We start from the raw sequence: 18180 nt of genomic DNA on the forward strand, positions 1-18180 counted from the left end.
ACCACGGATTGGTCCCTGCATTGCACAGCGCGGCGGAACAATCCGTTCAACGGCCTACGGGTCATTGACAGGCGTATTCTTTGGCACTTCTCCTTTTGGAGCTTTTATTTCCTTTTCATCAGTTCTTGGGCCAGTGGCCCGAGGGTGGAGAAGAGGACTTAGTAGCAGTAGAAAACCGCGTCTCAAGTGGTGGCATCGTACCAGCGAATAAGATGCTTAGCAGTGCGGGACGGAAGTAACTACCGACTGGAAGGCAATAATATCCGCGATGTTGGGAGCTCGTACTCTTTAACTTGGGTTGCTAAGCCACGGTCGGTGTGGCCTATGACGTTGCGGATGCTGGGTCGCCACCTCGACGCATATAAGTAAACAATATCGCAACACATCACTACCCATAATACTTGCAATACCTACCTGACTATCTGTTTCAAACAAACCCTGTCCTTCCCTCCCTTTCCTCCCATCAAGAGAAATCAAACAATATCCAACCAACCCTCTTAAAAATGCCACACAAAGACACCAACTCGTTGCCCAACGGCACAGACGGTACCTCGGATTCTTCCGCCAACCGCCTCGCAGCAACGGGAAATACCCTCGGCGCGTCCGCCTTTGGCACAGGCATGGACCAGAACAGTGGCTCGATACCCGAATACCTGTCCACGGGCTCGGAGGATCTCAGGCCTTTGAGCAAGGAGGAAGCGGATAGGTTGTACGAGGAGAGAATGGAGGAGGAATATGCGAAGCGGGAGGGAGGTGCTTAATTGATCGCTTTGGTCCATAATGATCTCTACGGAGTATTGTCTGTATATATATATCAGATTGACCTGCATATTCACCATGAAATTAAAGTAAATATCTTTTCACATTGATCAAGTAAAGATTGTTGTAAGTGCTATGAGTGTTACTCGCAAAATATATATATTGAGGCCAGGCGAAGCGCAACTCCATGTATATGTTAAGGAAATAAAAAAAAGACAGCGACCGACGCAACTCGAACCCGTCACCTCCTCAACACCATATACTGCACGAAGACACTCCTACCTCCATATGAAGTCTGTAAAAGTTGCAAAAAAACTGGTAGCTTCTCTTTGATTGAGCGTGTCATCCTTAGTGCAGGGGCCATGCTAATCTTCTCTGTATCGTTTCAAATTGACCAAATGCCCAAAGGCAATAGTTACCTCTTTACAATGGATTATATAGGAAGAGCGGGTGCTATTCTATGGTCCTGATTGGCTGCTAAGCGAGCCGCCGGGAACACCAAAACTGCCTGCCTTCACCCCGCGCTGTTGCCTGAGGACGCACAGTGTAGTAGTACAACGGAGGGTCGGTCGGTCGTCGTGGTTGCGATACGCACGGTCTACTTCGGTCACTGTCGAGCACGAGCAGGTTCAGTCGGTAATTCATGAACGGAAGATAGCAGTGTCTGCCGTGTGCGCTCTCCGGCTATCGTCAAAATGGCACGGATTGTCTTCTGGCATTGGCATATGCGCCTTGACCTGGCATGTCAGCAATAGTACTAACTCAATGGAAAGCGCAGCTCTGCCACAAGAAGTAAAACGCAAATCTGCAATAAAAGGAAGAAGAAAGAAGCAAAGCAAGCATAAGCCACCATTCAAGATATTATTAGCACTCGAAGTTATGCTCTAATGTTCAAGAATAAGGTGGAATAGAAGAAGAAAAGAAATAAGGCGAATAGATACTCCTAGTGGCAGCCGAGGGTGGCCCCTCCTATTCCTCTTACGGCGAGATCGGCTATCGGCCAGCCCCAACAACATACTTCAAGTGTAACCGACCACTCTCGATCGCATAGTGCAAATACAAGCCTACTACGTATGGTTAAGCATATTTTGCACGACGGAGTTTCTATAATGCTGGAGTCTACGTCATTAATGTTACGAGCTGGGAGAGCCTTAGGTTTGGGATCAACTCAACCAGACCCCCAACGGCGCAGCTGAGCCGGATCTACGGAGTAGATGTCTAGGATTTACCACGCATGGGCATCTACCTTCCTTCTTTCTCCTCCCCTCTCTATCATAAAATCTATGATACAAGATTGATGTGAAGCAGATTTTGAGTATGAAGTGCCCATCTTATTATAGGTACTATGTCCTCCAACCTTGATATGCACTGCTACAAATCCGAGTCCCGGTGTCTGGACACAACGCAGATCGCTGCTTTTGGCTCGGAGTTATCTTATAACGTACAATCGCAGGCAGTGAGGCTGCCTAAGCACTCCATAGAAGGCAATGATAGATAGTAGCTTGAATATTTAACTCACTTCACCCACAGTCCTTCCCCAATTCCTCAAAACATCATACCCTACCCCCTCGCATCAACCAACCTACCAATCACACCCGAAACAATCACTATACCTTACTAGTATACCAACCAAAATGCGCTTCACAACTCTCTCTGTTCTACTTCTATCAGCCCTAGCACTAGCGAACCCAGACTCTGACCCAAACATCGAGAAGCGAGACGACAACACCGACTCAGACTTATCTAACCCTCTAAGTAACCTGTATACCTACCTACATACCTACACATTCCTTACTCTCAACCCCATCCATTACCCAGCTAACAAAGCACCAAACCCTACAGAGTCAACCCAACCACCACCACCACAATGCCCACCCTCTTCCCCGAAGTACCTACCTCCATCAGATCCGACCTGATCACCGAAGTTCCGACCTCTGTCATCTCGGAGATGACGAACCCGACAGCTTGGTCGTCGGTGGCGAGCGAGTGGAAAAACGGAATCATCCCTTCATGGTACAGTAGTCTGAATGGGGATGTGAAATCGTACTTTTCGACGGCGTTTGAAACAGCTTCGCCTTCCACCTCGTCTTCGCATGGTGGTGCTGGGCCCGCGGCTCCGAAGGCCACAGGCATGGCGGGTATTATGGGTGCTGCGGGAATTTTGGGGATGGCGATTGTTTTGTAGGTTGGTTGCAGTGGGAATGTGTATATACATTGTCAAGACGAAGGGTCAAAGATATGGGTCTGATCTATCCAGAGCTCAAGAAGATGGGTGGTTGTTGGGAGAGGTGGTGGTTAGAGAACACGCAGGAAGATGAGGTAAAAGATCAGCTGACGCTGGCTGGAGTGAATGTTTCAATAGAGTCTCGTTTAGCCTGAATATCAAAACCAATAAATAAGAGACGGTTGGAATGGGATCCAAGAATAAGTGTGGAATCTTTGATGCGGAACCCCCCGAAACCTTCCACTGGCCGATATACATCAGGAAGCCATAGAATCTTGTCCTTCCCGAGGCAGACCCATCCATCCTCCACCTTTATTCGATTATCAACAGCAGATAGAGAGACCAGATAGCCCTCAGTGTCAGTCTCTATGTGATACAGTCCATGCACCGTGCTCACATAATTGCCATTTTTGAAAAAGTGATTGTAGCGCCCAGTGACACCATCGATAGAACGATGCAATTCACACGATGGCACATCCCACAAATCCAAGGTGAGCCTACCACAGCTCTTGGAAAGCACAGCAAGCGTCATATCGTTCGGCGAAAAATACCATTCTCATACTTAAATCATATGATTTTTTCAGGTAGATGTGCTTCCCTGTTGAAAGTTCACGAATGCCGACTTTCATATAGTCAGTGACAGCTAACAGGTGACAATCGTGGGAGACTTCAAATGAACTCAGCTCAATCGAGCCGTTCAAAGTCTCGATTTGCTTCCCCGAAAATGGATCCCATACTTGGAACTACAGGGTGTCAAGGGCCCATGTAATGATCTGGCCGGAAAGCAGCCTTTATACTGGCGTAACACTCAATATCTGAGCCGTCAACATCCGACTTCAACGCCTGCCTCAATTTCCCACTGCCTGTGTCCCAAACCATGATTGTCTCTTCCGCAAATGCTGCAACAAGGCGGCAGTCGCCAGAGATTTCAGGGCCAGTAATGGGATTTTCGAGACCCTGGAGCTGGTTCTGTGGAGTGCCTGTGGAGAACTCCCAGAGGGTTGCGCCATCAAGTGTGACCAAGAGAACCAAGTTGGATTTACAGGACAAGGGATGATTAGAAAGAATGGAGGAAGTATGGGAAACAGAGGTTGAGTCTCCATTGCCGACCCGTAAATCCCACAGGCGTACAAAGCCATCGCCCCAATCAGAGATTAGTTCGCCATTGGGTAAGAACGAAAGAGTCTGAACACAATTCAGGTGATACTCTAATTTTCCTGAAGCGCAGTTCCAGAGTTTAATTGTGCCATCCCAGCCGCAAGAGGCGACAAATTGACCATTACATGAGAATTCTACCGACAAAGGGTGAAGATTCTCGAGATTGTGAACTAGCGAACCATCTTGTACATTCCACACTTCGACCTCGCCAAGGTAAGAGCACGATGCTAGCAGGTCATCGTGAGGAGGGCGCTCACACATTTTATTTTGGGATGGCACTGCCCTACTCATAGCCATGTTCCACAACCTCATTATACCTGTATCAGACCCAGTTGCAATTATCTGGCCGCCATGTGAGATTGCTGATGCCACCAGACCATCAATATGACCTTCCAGCGTCTGATGAAACGTACGGTAGGCAAGATTCCACAGCCCTAAAGTGTGGGGGTTGGACATGTCCTGTACGAGCAGGTGAAAGCTGGCGGATCGTAGCACCGAATATGACTAGCAGGCTCTATAGCCATTTCTAGGAAGAATGCTTGGAGGTTCCGGTTCATAAGATATGGTGCAACCTCCTTTGGATAGAATTGACGAGCTTTCCCTCTGACATATGGCCTCGAGTCCCCTGATAACCCAGGGCATCGTGTTCAACGGCATTCTCTGTTATTCCGGCAGATCGGGAATAGGATTTGGAACCGGGACCCATGCTTCAGGTGTTAGCATAAGTGGCTGAGGTAGTCTGTGCTGGAGGGGTACTGATAGTAAATTTGTTATGATATAGTGGTTGGCTTGAATATGGTTTGGCCATATAGGATTAAAGTTAAGTATACTGGCAAGGGTATTGATTGGTGGCTCATAGAAGGATTTGTTATTGACATGGAATACTTCACACTAAGACACAAGTCTAAACATCATATACTCTCGTGTAGGAAGCTAGCGAATTGCAAAATGCTCATTACTAGTCCATACTATTACTCCAAAACATACTATATATCATCAACTGGTCAGAGCTGACCCAGGTACAAGCGGCTTAATCATAGCAGTCACGCCATTCCCTAAGTACATAGCACACTGCAAATGACTGAAGCATTAGACTGACGCTTCACTACTCGGGTACTAGTACTTGAGAACACCTGTTTCCGTTATCGACTGAAGGATACTGACGATGATTGCTAGCCAACACTTCTCTATATGCGGATAAGTGTCTTCTTTCTCGTTTCCAGAACCCCAAACTAGGGGTTGCGGAGCGGAGCTCAGTAAGCTTACTCCACTGGTAATGAGGAGTCGCAAACTTAATGTCGTAAACCTGAGATAATAGTGGGCGCTCTTGCTGATCGCGGCCTTCGGCTCAGACCTGCCCTTAGCGAAACCGGTCGAGGGCGGGTCAGAACGTTTAGTGATCTTCGTTAGGTGGATTTCATGATATCCAGGGCGAAATCCCAAATATTGAGAGTATCTCAACGCTCATCCGTATAGTTTTTCTGAGGAATAAGCACAAGTAAGCAGTCTCACGAGAGATGCCTGGCGGATCCTCGGTATCTCTCCCAAGATTCTCCTCAATTTCAGCCATGGAACGTATAACCCGAACCGGCAAGCTCCATTACAGTGATTGTCGGAAGATTGGCTCCATCGAAGCCAAGCTCCATGAACACGGCACAGCTATGAAGGCGAAACCCCTAAAACAGATCGCCCTTCACTTACGTCAATGTGCTCAGCAGTGCAGCAACAACAGGCAAGTGTACAATGCTACACAGCGTGCCGCGTCTCACCCTGAAAATTTCAGACTGGTGTTGAGCATTGGCCTCCTGGTCAGATATTAGCTGCATCGCCACACCTACTTTGCTGGTGAATTCGGTGTATTCCCCCTCTCGGACTGCTCTCAATCCGCATCGGAGACCGACAAGTCTGCATCCGAGTGCGTAATCGAGCAGCAACCTTGCTGCATCTGGCCAGTCAGTGTCCTGGTAAATGTCAGCGGTGCTCTGTGAAAGCCAATCAATATCGGTGTATTGGCTTAACCCCGAGGGGCTGCTGGAGCTTTGCGCCGAGATCTACACCCGCTGACAATTACGCGGCTTGTGATTGGCCCGCGCCAAGGCAGCCTGGAAGGGTCTGGAGAACAATCAGAAAAAGTCGATTCTGGCTGCCACAGGGGGAGTTTTCTTATAAATATCAGTGCTTCCAGAAGATTTTTCGTCTGGCTGGAATCGTCATCCAAATCAAATCCTCGAAAGCGATCAAGCTTCTTTCTATCACGTCTGGACTTTGTTTGTCTCGTCCAGCTTCGCCGTCTCTCGAGAATCCCTCAGCCTTACCGGAATTGTTAAGAGGGTCTAGATTCGGCCACCGACTCCGGCTTCTGACGTCAGGCCTGAGGCAGCCCGCAGCAGCCCAGTCAATCTACAATGGCGCTATTATTTCTGAAGCAGAAGCTCTTCCCGAGCGAAAAGCAAAAACAGGCCCTTCCATATGGTATGCTCGCCTACCAATGGATAATACAATACGAGTTAGACTGACCAAACCAGGAAAACCACTGCTATCTAATGAAGATACCTATACTTTGCCGACCGAGCAAGACCTCGAAGCTCAACGGTCTTACTCTACCTTCCGCGCCTCATCTCCCATTTCCGACACCGACAGCACCGCCGCCAGCACTAGCAGTTCGCGATCTCGTATCAACCCACGCATTGTATCCGACGCCATTCTAGGTTTATCAGATGGCTTGACTGTACCGTTTGCGCTGAGCGCTGGTCTCTCGGCGCTAGGAAACACCAAAGTCGTTGTGCTTGGTGGATTGGCCGAATTGACTGCGGGTGCCATTTCCATGGGCCTGGGAGGATATGTCGGTGCAAAGAGCGAAGCGTATGTTCTCTATGTCACTTTACCTCTCCAGTTCAATCCTAACAGCAAATAGTGAATCCTATGAAACCACCGTGCGCGAAGCAAAGGAACTCATCGACACATCACCTGCCGAAACAAGCTCCATCGTCCAATCCATCTTCGCTTCCTACCGTCTCCCCGAAGATGTCATCAACCAGATTAACATGTCCCTCCACTCCTCTGAAGATCGTCTTCTCGACTTCCTGGTCAGCTTCCACCACAAGGAATCCGAGCCTGACTGCAACCAGGCCTGGATCTCCGCCATCACACTCGCGCTGGGCTATTTCGTGGGTGGTTTCATCCCTCTCATCCCATACTTCATCGTCGACCAGGTGATCGTGGCCTTGTACATGAGCATCGGAGTCATGGCAATCACGCTGCTGGCCTTCGGATACATCAAGACATGTGTGGTGCGCGGCTGGTCCGGGCGCGACAACGTTGTTGCAGGCATCAAGGGAGGAATACAAATGTGTTTCGTGGGCGGAGTAGCAGCCGGAGCAGCGATTGCCTTGGTCCGCTTGATCGACACCGGCGGAGCGTGATCTCCCAACCCCAAAAGTTATCCACTCACCATCTTATGCCATAACGACTGTACATTAATAGATACCACGATCACCATTCCATAGAGCGGCTCTTTGACAACAAAACAAATTCTAACTTTAATATATATCCACAATTCTTATTAACAAAGTAATATACTATATAAAACAAATAGATATGGACCGGAATTTAACCCATCAAAGCCTCCTTGACCAAATCATTTGCCTCATCCCCCATCTGCAACTCCAATGCCAAACTCCTCCCCCGTTCCGACATCTTTCCCCAGGTCTTTCTCAAGATCTCCACCACCTTCTTCCTCTCATAGTTTTCTTTGAACTTTTCGAATTGGTCATCCAAAAACACCAAACACGCCACATCCTCCAAAATCTGTGCCTCCGCATCCTCCCCTCCCTTCAACCCTTCCTTGCGAATCAACCGGCCCACGCGCTCCGCCTCCGTCTCCCCAATGCCACTCTCCAGACACACCTGCACCGCTATCTCAGCCTGGCGGCGCGCCACCGCCGTCCGCCAGGAATAGTACCCTACTTTACCATCGGGGTAAGTACTGCGGGGTACCTCCCAGCGCTTGAGATGCTGGGCGCGAATAGCGAGCTGGAGGGTCGGGGAGGGATCCGGGGTGTGTTTGTATAGGTAGCTGGTCATTTTCTCGGCGTAGTGTAGTTCGTAAGGGATGTCGGTGTTGGAGACTTTGGTGGGGTCTTCGGAGTGAAGGGCGTCAATTCGAGTGAGGGCGGTTGTTAGGGGGTCCATCTTAAATTCTTCTTATATGAATTTGGATCGGGAGGGTAAGTAAGTTGTGATTGAGGTGGTTATAAACTTTGTAATATATATAATATATGTATAGGGAATATAAAGAGGTTGGATCTGTACAGGAATAATCTGTAGACAAACGCTGTCGTTAGGTGATGATTTATCGAGTTATTGGATTCATTCCGACCTCGGGGTTGCCCTGCGGTTCGGTGCAGTTGCATCAAATACCGGCTGCGGGATTGGCTGGCGGGTCGGCATTTGGGTGGGTTCCTAATTCTTTTCTGGGTATGTGAGGGTGGGGGGAGTGCTGATAAGCGATAAGGAAGTACACCCCACATGGTAGGTTGGGTTTTGGTGAGTTTAATATTGAGTTATTATGGTCTAGCATGTGAGAGATATAGGGCTGGAGGGGAGTCCGCGGAGATGTGGCTGTTTTTAGGGCATGGAGTAGTTATGTTGTTTCTTTGTATAATTATATTCCGATGCTCTGAGGCGCTGGATATCTACCTACACTTGCATGTAGTATGCATAAGTTATGGTAGACATAGTGTCGGCTATTTGAATTGGAAGCGATCTTATTGGAAGAGATGATATAAAAACCTGGCTTATTTTCATGATCTGAAGACGCTGTGAGTTCACACATAACTCGGTAGTTGAAACTTTATAGGCGCCTTTGGTTGCTCGGTGGTAGATATCTCATGTACTCTTACGAGTATTCTCAAAGATAGTGTATGTGAAGGGAGTTTCACTTTGGTCATACCTGAGCGAAAAGCCTAAGATGTACTCTGTAAAATAATAGGTTTTTAGCAGAATACCTCTCGGTCTGTCTGGTACCGGAGTCAAGACCTAAGTTGCCTGGCGGTTAAGGCACCTTTGCTACTACATGGAACAGTGCCGATGACTATGGAGTATGTATGCAGAACGGTGGCGATAATTTGAGTGGATATTAGCATCTAATGCTAGAACAAAAGGACAGCTTACACGAGTATTTGTGTATAATGTATAGGCGAAGTATGGGGAAGAATGTATGCAGGTATCGTCATTGTGTGAAGCTAGCCCTAGTACTAGCTACCACAGCAAACATCCCTACTACTCCTACCTCCCGGCCATCCGCAATGTTGTGCTTATAATCCATGGCTATAATGCATTGCTAGAAGAGCTAAGATAGTCACTTCCCCTTTATCAACAAAGTACACTGCTGAGACGAGAGCCAAGTTTGCACCGCAAGTCAAGATGCCACTATCCATTAGTGCAAGGAAGCGGGATATGATCAGCCGGCCACCTTCTACAACCATCTTCAATCTACACTTCGTACTGCGTAATTCACCTTCCATCTTCTTACCAGCAGTGTCACGGACTCTCTTAATGACTGCGGGCTTATACACAAGGTGGGTACTTAATCTAGTTCAGAGATGTGGCAAAGTCCAATCATAGTATGGTTCATCACGTCAACCCCGCTTCCACTGCGGATCTTGATATCACGGATGAGCGAGGATATGCTGCAAGATTCAGCTTCCGGAGCTTCCGATGCAATTCGGAAATACGGATTGATTGATCATCAGTTTTTCAAACAATCGGCAGATTTGACAGGCATATCAACCTCGGCATCGAACAACAGAGGGTCTATAAACACCCCAAATCAATATGATGCAACTGCTACTGCGTGCGGGGGTGTATCCCATCACGGATATAGCCAATCCAGCACTCATTCATAGTGGACCAACAAACCAGAGCATTGCATCGCATATACAGTACTACAGGTCTATATATAAACTCACACATCCCATCCCATCCCATCCCAACAACAAATATCCACCCCAATATACCCCCATTGAACCAAACTCCCTCCCCAACTGAAAATGATCCAAACCCACCACCACACCTCCACTCCCAAAGGCCTCTCCTCCATAACCACCCTCCTCACCACCCCCCACGCATCCCTCCTCATCGACCATCCCTTCCTCCTCAAAGACGCCGAATCCACCATCCACTGGATAAAATCCCTAACTCCCCACGCCCCCTCCGCCATCTTCCTCACCCACCACCACCCAGACCACTTCTTCTCCGCGAATCCCATCCTGGCCGCTTTCCCCAACGCCAAATTCTACGCCGCCCCCTACGTCTGCTCCCGCATCAACGCCGAATACGACCAGAAAGTCAAATACTGGCCGACGGTGCTCGGGTCGGACGCCGTTCCCGCTAAGCCCCGCAAGCCGGACCCATACTTGTCCAGCTTCTTTATGCTGGATGGGAGTCCGGTTGTGCTGTTGGGTCCGGTACAGGGTGATTGTGTGGATCAGACGGTTTTTTGGATTCCGGAAAGTAGGACGGTGGTTGCAGGTGATGTCGTCTTTGGGAGGAGTGTGCATGTTTGGTTTGTTCCCTCCGCTCCCTTCTCTGTTATTCTTTCTGAGGGTTGGCGGAATTCACTTCCAGTTCTTACATTGCTGGATAAGGTTTCGGAAGGGGCATCCTGGATGAGAGTTATTGGCTGGCTTATACTATCTACATTCCGATATTACACCTACTTATGAACATATACTATACTACAGGGCCGAAGAACTCGAATCCCCCGCTCTCGTACAAGCATGGCTCAAAACCCTCGACATGATCGACCATCTACACCCATTAAAAGTTATTCCAGGCCATATGGAAGCAGGATGGAAGTTGGATGTCAAGGCGGATCTAGACCACACGAGACGCTATCTACGCCTGTTTGCGGAGAAAGTTGTCTATGCTTCTGGCAGTGGTAATGGTGGTAGCAGCAGCAGCAGCAGCAGCAGCAGCAGCAGCAAACCTTCCGTGCAAGAGCTGTATGATACCTTCAAAGAGGCCTTCCCTGAGTGTCGGGAGAATCTGGATTTCTTTCTGGGACATATGGCGAATCGGTTTGGTGAGGGGGGCAAAGTATGGGAGGAGAATCGGCATGAGGATGTTGGGGGGAGGACTTTGGAGGAGTTGAATGGGTATTGGTTTGGGTGAGTTTCTCTTTTTTCCTGGTTTGATTCTCTACTTGGTATAGAGGGAGGTGTTGGGTAGAGTTGTATTTACTGGTTGTACATATGGGTGAGGGTGAGTGTCTGGACTGTGTCGGTGTCAAGGTATCGTATCTGCAGTATTTTGCTTGTATACTTCTAGCTCTGATTTATTATCCATGATGGGATGAACTACCCACGTTTAACGTAGATGTCATTCCTATCCATCTAGTATTGTATCACACAAGCATCGTCGATGCTAAGCTAGAATCCTGTACTGTCGCGCCCAAGCAATCCGCCGCACATCAACAGACTCGAAACAAAGAAATACATGCTCTTCCAGTGGCGGGCGATGGTCCATCTGGCACAAGAGAGAAGAAAAGCTCAAAAGCTGGCATCGGAGTCTGTCGACATGGCCAGCAGTAAACACAGCGAAATAAAAATTGTCATTACAACTCCAGCTCCCTGTCAATCAGGAAGCACATAGACAGAATAGAGTGCAAGCAAAGAAACAGGCAAAACCGTGCCGCAACAAATCATGGCTCCTCCAACGCCGTCCCATTGTGAAAGCCGGGTATATCCAGCACCGTGATGCAAAATTTGTACGGAGAATTAACAGATATGGCGAGGACAGGACCATGGACCTGATGAACCTGTCAAGCAAGTCACAATGCTAGAGACAGACCCAACAGAGTCTAGCCCTCGCCTTTAGAACAAGGACCCTATGCATGAAGCAAAGCCAAGAAGGCAGAGAAAAGAAACGAACAAGCCACAAAGCTTTTCATCCCATCAGGTTTCCGTCCCGTTCGTTTACCTGGCCCCGATCCCAAACATACCAACCCCGTAACTTCCACCTCGGTCAGGTAGAGGGGTAGATATCTTCGAAACGTGGTCCTTTTCGAAAAATAAGCGAATGTGATCAGTATGTTAGAATGGCATTTCACCGTCCGAACGCCCTACCTTCTTCCGTTTTTTCTTCCCCATGCCTTCACTGTTTGAATAAAATGCCCCATCGTCATCGTCGTCTGCGTAACCTTCGCCGTATCCAACAAAGCTGTTGTCATCGTAATGCCGTTTACGTCCCCTGCTGGGCCGGGCTCGCTCTTGGTCTGAAACAGGCGCTGGGGTTCCATTCGGTTGGGAAATCCGGACTCCATTGGGAGGGGGTGCGACGCCCTTTTTGCTGACGTCGCCACCGGCGTGCTTAGATGGCTTCTCGTGGCCCAGCACATCTTCCCAATACTCGTTGTTCGGTACCGTGCCCGGCTCCATTTTCATGGCCCTCATCTGCAAGTTCTGCAGCGCGGAGTCCATATCCGCGACCTTGATCTCCTTCCCGAACACCTTCTGGTTTTGCCATTCTTCCTCTGGCCACATGGTCATGTGCCTAAGGCTGCCGGGCGCACCAGGCTCAGTCTTCACTGGCTTGTTCCTCCCTGCGAGTCCCAAGCCCTTCAGTTTTCCTTCATAGGATTTCCTAAGCCTGTTGATCTTCTCGCCTGTCACAGGATCCATCCGAGCAACAGACTTTGCCACTGGACCTAATCCGTAGAGTGAGATGAGATCTAGCGACGGATCCGGTCCAGTCGCAATATGGGCTGTACGTTCATAAGGCCACATGTGTTAACAAAGCTCAATCCAAATATAAGATGGGAGAGAGTGCATTGCAAATTGTGGCAACAGCCATGCCAAGGACTGGGGAGCTCTTACAGCTTTTGCAAACATGAAAGGCAGACGAAAAGTTCTTCTGCAAGGATTCCAAGCTTGGCTCACTGCGACTGGTTGAAGCCGGAACCTCACTATCGATATCCATGGCGTCGCCTCCGTTGTTCGCAGCAAAGTCGCGGACTCCAACTTCCATATTTAAACCTTCTATATGCCGGTCATGATCTGTCCGTCTGTGTTCCGCCTGCTGTATGGCCGCGGCATTCATATTCGCTGTTTGCGCACCTGTATCTGGAACTGCCGAGCCCATTGGCTTATCTGTATGTTCAGAATCATCGAAAGAAGTCGCACCCGGGAAGTGCCCGCTCACGCTGCTGGCCGGCGTCGGAAACGAATTCGCCGTACCTACCGTCGGTTGTTGCGAGGCTTGAGTGGACATCGGAGCGGAAGACGGGGGTGATGAGAGAGTTGCGGATTGAGAGGTCGCCTGGTTAGGTGATGCTTGCGAGGATACAAAGTTGGTGGCATAGTTCTGGGCGCTTACCGACATCAACGGAGGTGATGTCGGAGTCTGTGGAATTCGATCGGACGAGGGAGCTGGCAACTGGTTCTGCTTGAGAGCCCCTGCGGCGGGAGACGATGGTGATGGAGGTCCTACTCGAAATGATGCCGAGGAGGCGCGATCAGACATCGAGGACGGAGTGCAGGGTGACGAAAGAGGTTGGCCTAAGCCTGGGCAGCCCGAGCCTCGCGAAAGGGAGACCTGAATCGAAGATCTTCAATACAGCAGCAGATCACAGCAGATTCAGACTAGTATCAAGACGAGGATATGGGGGGAAACGCCGGTCGAGGTGCGCTCAAGCGGGCGAGCAGGACGTTCCACGACCGTCTTAAAAGTCACACATTCCAATGAAGCGACACAGCACTGAGGTGAAATATCGAACAGCACCGAGTAGTGAAGAGAAGACCAGCGAAAGAGTGAATGGCGTGGTCTGTTAGTTAGGTCGAAAGCTGGCGGGGTGGGTAGAAGTTCGAGAAAGCGCTGGGATGGGAAACCCTTGGTCCGCAACTGGAGGAGAAACGGACGGCGAGATGTTGGATGACGGCAAGAGCCCCGGGCTGGGCACGTGACGCGCCCTCATTTCTTCGATTTTCCCTCTTTCGGCCTCCGCGCCCGTATTTCGGTATCAATACGCGCTAACAATACCGATACTCGGGCGTATCGTCGGGTAAGATACGGAGTATGCATCGGTAACGGACATTCCCTCTTTTTCTTCCCTCACTCTTTCTATCTTTGTAGACCAGGTCAAGTAAATACCTGCTTACCGTATGCACCCTGTTGGCCATCGCAGGTTTGGCAATCTAGACATCTCTTCCCGTGGATGTGATCTATGTATGCCACGACACGCATGGGCACAAAGCGCCTTACTAGCGGCTCTCGTTAAAACCACCCCCCTGTTGGGCGCTGGCCTAAACTAGGAGAGAAAATAGTGGCAGAGCACCGCCCCTCGGGAAGTATTACCTGGGGTTATTGCATAGTTTCACCCGGAAATTTCCTTGCTTCTAGAACCATAACTACACTTGACCCATCTATAGAATATGCAGTTGACCTGCCTGAGGCGATGAGGGCTTTGTGGCCACTCTCTGACCCCTAAGCCAAGTCAACACCTAAAGACAAAACAAAATAAGCTTATACTGTTCTACCAAAACCGTTGATTGAACCTCGAATCCCGAACTGGTGATCGGAACCGACTCGCTCCAAACACCCAAATGAACCTCATCAAATTCCCGACACGATGACCCTTGGGTATCTTGAGATCCATAAATCCAAAATTACTATGGTAACACAATAAGAAGAAACAAACCAGAAGAAGATGGCCCGTACAAAGAAAGCTCAAGAAACACGCTGATATGACTGAATCAAGAAGAGTGAGACGCCCTCATAGAAAGCTTTCAAAAACCACCAAAATGTCACGATTGGTAGAATGTTGCAGATTCTTGCACTAATAACTGCGCCGAAACGTCAGGAATGTTGTCTTCTAACGTTTCCATCAGCTCCATCTGCTCCTGATGGCTCAGCGTCCTTCCTCGCCACGGGGGCATGGGGTAAGCGCCATTGGTGTATTGGGAATATTGATCTCCTATCGTCTCGATCCAGTTCATGGGATCGACCGTCGCATCAACATAGGCTAGATGACTAGCCGTCGTGGACGCTAAATTGAAATTGGGATCCCAGCCCGGCAAGCCCGGAACGACGGATGGGAAAGAATTGTATGGAGTTGTCGGGTCGAACGACAAGTCCGCATAGGAAGGTGTCGGTACATTGTAGGATTGGGGGGAACTGAATGAGGGTTGTGTGGTGGTTGATACGGATTGCGGAGTGAGTTGAGCATCCCACGATGGGTGCTGCGCGGCCTTCAATGATTCAGTGGCAATAGGTGATGAGGTCGACCCTTGGGAGAAGGAGAATGAGGGGTCTGCAGAAGGTCCCCTCGAAAACGTGCCACCCGATACGCTGCTTTCGGGGATTGAAGAATTCGCTGCACGAGCTCCATGTGAGGGGAACGATGCCGACGTACTTGCAGGGCTAGAGACGGATAGCGGTGTCGTGACATCCTGCGAAGATGACGGAGTTGCATGGTTAGACGGCGAATGGACGACGAAAGACTCTTCGGTAGCATATGCGCGAAGGCAAGCAGCAACCAGGCTTTTATAGAGTACCAAGGCCGATTCAACACCAGGCCATCTCTGTGCAGCATAAACAATAGCTTCCAAGGCCACGCCGAGGTGACCTTTGACTTCGTCAATAGGGTGTTCTCTGCGAATATCAGGATAAGAGAGCGACCAAAGGATAGTGTTCAAGGCCATGAAAAGTGACTGGGTGAAAATCCATGTCAAATCAACGGATCCTGTTGCGATTTGTTCTCTCTGCATTGCTACGTTGAATACGGACGCATCATAGCATTTTCGTGCAGCCTCAACGGAAGGCTCCGGCACTTGGGGAGAAGGCCGGAACATAAAGACAATCATCGTGTTTCGTCTTCCATGAAACCTATGGAAAGCCACATGTAAATAAGCACCCAGAAACAAAGAAGCTAGTCGGGTATTGTCCTTACCATTTTTGACTTAAGCCACTACCCCCATCATTTTTGGGACACGAAGCTACCCAGTAATCGATCTTCTGAAGCATTTGTGAAAACCATGGGTCTTGGTCGTCGACTGGTACATCGCGCTTATTCAGGTAGAGCGTCCGTCGAATCTCTGCTTGGAGCAGCCGCATCTTCAGGAAGTGGATAGCTATGCACTTGGGTAAGATTATTTTCGCTCCTGGTAGGAAGCCATCCGGAGTGATATACTTGTCCTCCACCGGCTCGAAGAACTTAACGTTGATGTGATCGTGACAGACGGAGTAGCAATTCGGGCGACCAAGACTATGGGAAAGACCATACTCCATGGATATGACAATCCAGAACAGTCTTCTTCGCATATCAATCTCTAGAGGGTCCAAGGTCTGCCCGCTGGGAGATTGAGTAATGGTCGCTTCATCGGTAAGCCCTAAGTCTTGACATAACTTGACTGCCATTCCTACGACCCAATATGCCGCTGTCCTTGTTGGCGTGAGCATGGAGTATTGAGCAATCAGGGCAAGGCATTGCAAAGATCGAAGGTCCATCCGTTTCAACGACGGTTCCAAGTATGGCAGCGCCGCGAGGTAATAACTGTCCGCCAGGCCTGCGTAAGCAGTGCTCATCTTTTGCATGCTGATGGCTATCACCATGCGTAATTGAAAATTATGGCAAGGATCTTTAGACCCGTTAAGCACCTCTTCGGCTTCTTCGCGGAAGGTAGGCTCGTGCAAGGTCGGAAGCATTGCCTGGGCTAAACGGCAAATCAACCATGACTGTACAGCTGCATAGGATAGAATGCTAACGTACCCTTGACTACAAAGACATCAATAAGTCTGTACGTTAGGTGTCTTTCTGGTAGATTAGGCTGCGGTGTCGAACTAATCATGGGATACACTTTTGACGTTGGCTTGGAGCTCTCTGCTGCAAAAGCATTTTTTATCTGCTGCGCTGTCATTTCAGGAACGACGTCTTTGATGCTTTTGGAATCTGTATTTTGCTTGGCCAGTTCCATGACGAGGCGTGTGATCGCAATACCGCTGGACGGTCCCAGATATCTCGACTCGTCATTCTCCTTGAAGCGAATGCGGCCTGCCCCGCGCACCATGAGCTCCGCGTCCGCTGCATGTTGAAACTGTCTCTCGACTTCAGCAAGTTCGCTCTCTAACCGACGAGCCTTTTCTCGGAGTGAGACAATATGATCCCTTGATAATGTCCTTTGAGACGCCGAATCGTAAAAGACACACTTGGCGTTGACGCGTTCGCATGGTGAGCATCGAGGGATTCCGGGATCACACCTAGATTTACGCTGTATAAGTGTTAGAATTTTTTTCTCGAGCCAGCGAAACCACATATAAACAAAGTCAGCGATAGAGTAAGGAACACTACGTACATGTCTGCACCGCGTACAAGCAGTCAACGTATGCGCAATCCGGCTATCAGGGGTATGAACAGACGGCTCTGATATTGTTGATGGAGAGTCAGACCAGGGGTTGGTGAATTGTGGGCGGGAGCTTGAAGAGTTTAAATGTGTGGCCATTGTGGTATGTCGTGCAGGAGCACCCCTATATTAGGTTGACCGAAGGTTTGCAAGTTTAGCCGAAAGAATCATCAACGTTGCATTCTATGTATCGCATTTAGCCTTAAGAAAATGGAAAGCTTTTGAAAGGTCTGATCCGAGCGTCAGGCACACGCGACTGTGGAAGTTTGAAGGGGCACTTGAGGAACGAGCACGTTCGACATGTTCAGGGTTCGCTCTGACATGCACCAGCTGCTAGGAGTAGGCAGGCAATACCTGTACAGATCTAGGGGGGGGGGTTGTACAGGTTGAAGAGCTCAGCTAGCACTTCACACAAATTCCGACTCACGGTATCCGTTCAGACATTGGCAAAAAACACAAGATATGCAGTTGCGAATTTGAAATGGGGCGCAAAGGAGGGGGTGAGGTGGAAACTTGAAGTGAAGCAGGCCTCGGTCCACCTCCCGCCTGGATCGACGGCACGCTAAAGAGCGCCCCGATGACCGACGTCGCACTTACCAGGCCTACGGCCACCCACAGCTGCCCCTTGCGAACACTGGCCTC

At 49.4% G+C, this 18180-nt stretch overlaps 8 protein-coding genes across 8 annotated transcripts; 4 read left to right on the forward strand and 4 right to left on the reverse strand.

Moving 5' to 3' along the window:
* Positions 1-93: 93 nt before the first annotated feature.
* BO88DRAFT_483297 (uncharacterized protein) lies at positions 94-2944 on the forward strand (the record flags this gene model as incomplete). The annotated part of the gene is made up of 2 exons (XM_025712213.1): positions 94-709; positions 2602-2944. Exons 1-2 carry the CDS (start codon positions 504-506, stop codon positions 2942-2944), a joined length of 549 nt encoding a protein of 182 aa, XP_025567991.1. The 5' UTR covers positions 94-503.
* Positions 2945-3736: 792 nt separating this feature from the next.
* BO88DRAFT_459436 (WD40 repeat domain-containing protein) lies at positions 3737-4633 on the reverse strand (the record flags this gene model as incomplete). The annotated part of the gene is made up of 1 exon (XM_025711088.1): positions 3737-4633. The coding sequence occupies exon 1, from the start codon at positions 4595-4597 to the stop codon at positions 3737-3739; it is 861 nt and encodes a 286-aa protein (XP_025567992.1). The 5' UTR covers positions 4598-4633.
* Positions 4634-6325: 1692 nt separating this feature from the next.
* BO88DRAFT_439729 (VIT1/CCC1 transporter family protein) lies at positions 6326-7695 on the forward strand. Its single transcript, XM_025709728.1, has 3 exons — positions 6326-6613; positions 6667-7003; positions 7056-7695. Exons 1-3 carry the CDS (start codon positions 6547-6549, stop codon positions 7561-7563), a joined length of 912 nt encoding a protein of 303 aa, XP_025567993.1. The 5' UTR covers positions 6326-6546; the 3' UTR covers positions 7564-7695.
* Positions 7696-7703: 8 nt separating this feature from the next.
* BO88DRAFT_4989 (DUF4202 domain-containing protein) lies at positions 7704-8626 on the reverse strand. The gene has a single exon (XM_025712918.1). The coding sequence runs from the start codon at positions 8330-8332 to the stop codon at positions 7751-7753; it is 582 nt and encodes a 193-aa protein (XP_025567994.1). The 5' UTR covers positions 8333-8626; the 3' UTR covers positions 7704-7750.
* Positions 8627-8636: 10 nt separating this feature from the next.
* BO88DRAFT_5036 (uncharacterized protein) lies at positions 8637-9063 on the forward strand. Its single transcript, XM_025712924.1, has one exon. The coding sequence runs from the start codon at positions 8669-8671 to the stop codon at positions 8921-8923; it is 255 nt and encodes an 84-aa protein (XP_025567995.1). The 5' UTR covers positions 8637-8668; the 3' UTR covers positions 8924-9063.
* Positions 9064-10185: 1122 nt separating this feature from the next.
* On the forward strand, positions 10186-11314 carry BO88DRAFT_377171 (MBL fold metallo-hydrolase; the record flags this gene model as incomplete). The annotated part of the gene is made up of 2 exons (XM_025704393.1): positions 10186-10706; positions 10885-11314. Exons 1-2 carry the CDS (start codon positions 10192-10194, stop codon positions 11312-11314), a joined length of 945 nt encoding a protein of 314 aa, XP_025567996.1. The 5' UTR covers positions 10186-10191.
* Positions 11315-12234: 920 nt separating this feature from the next.
* BO88DRAFT_409585 (uncharacterized protein) lies at positions 12235-13663 on the reverse strand (the record flags this gene model as incomplete). Its single annotated transcript, XM_025707964.1, has 2 exons — positions 12235-12905; positions 13018-13663. 2 exons carry the CDS (start codon positions 13661-13663, stop codon positions 12235-12237), a joined length of 1317 nt encoding a protein of 438 aa, XP_025567997.1.
* A 1280-nt stretch (positions 13664-14943) lies between these two features.
* BO88DRAFT_328742 (putative C6 transcription factor) lies at positions 14944-17637 on the reverse strand (the record flags this gene model as incomplete). The annotated part of the gene is made up of 4 exons (XM_025702570.1): positions 14944-16024; positions 16089-16851; positions 16908-17406; positions 17491-17637. The coding sequence occupies 4 exons, from the start codon at positions 17635-17637 to the stop codon at positions 14944-14946; spliced, it is 2490 nt and encodes an 829-aa protein (XP_025567998.1).
* Positions 17638-18180: the final 543 nt, after the last annotated feature.

The sequence above is a fragment of the Aspergillus vadensis genome (genome assembly GCF_003184925.1).
Source record: "Aspergillus vadensis CBS 113365 unplaced genomic scaffold BO88scaffold_1, whole genome shotgun sequence".
NCBI lineage: Eukaryota > Fungi > Ascomycota > Eurotiomycetes > Eurotiales > Aspergillaceae > Aspergillus > Aspergillus vadensis.

Bases quoted from the DNA above. Each gene is read 5' to 3' on its own strand.
- BO88DRAFT_439729 (XM_025709728.1), top strand. From the start codon at position 6,547: ATGGCGCTATTATTTCTGAAGCAGAAGCTCTTCCCGAGCGAAAAGCAA. The intron at 6,614-6,666 runs GTATGCTCGCCT...TGACCAAACCAG, and splicing joins AAAACAGGCCCTTCCATATG to GAAAACCACTGCTATCTAAT. The intron at 7,004-7,055 runs GTATGTTCTCTA...AACAGCAAATAG, and splicing joins GTCGGTGCAAAGAGCGAAGC to TGAATCCTATGAAACCACCG.
- BO88DRAFT_4989 (XM_025712918.1), bottom strand. From the start codon at position 8,332: ATGGACCCCCTAACAACCGCCCTCACTCGAATTGACGCCCTTCACTCC.
- BO88DRAFT_5036 (XM_025712924.1), top strand. From the start codon at position 8,669: ATGGTAGGTTGGGTTTTGGTGAGTTTAATATTGAGTTATTATGGTCTA.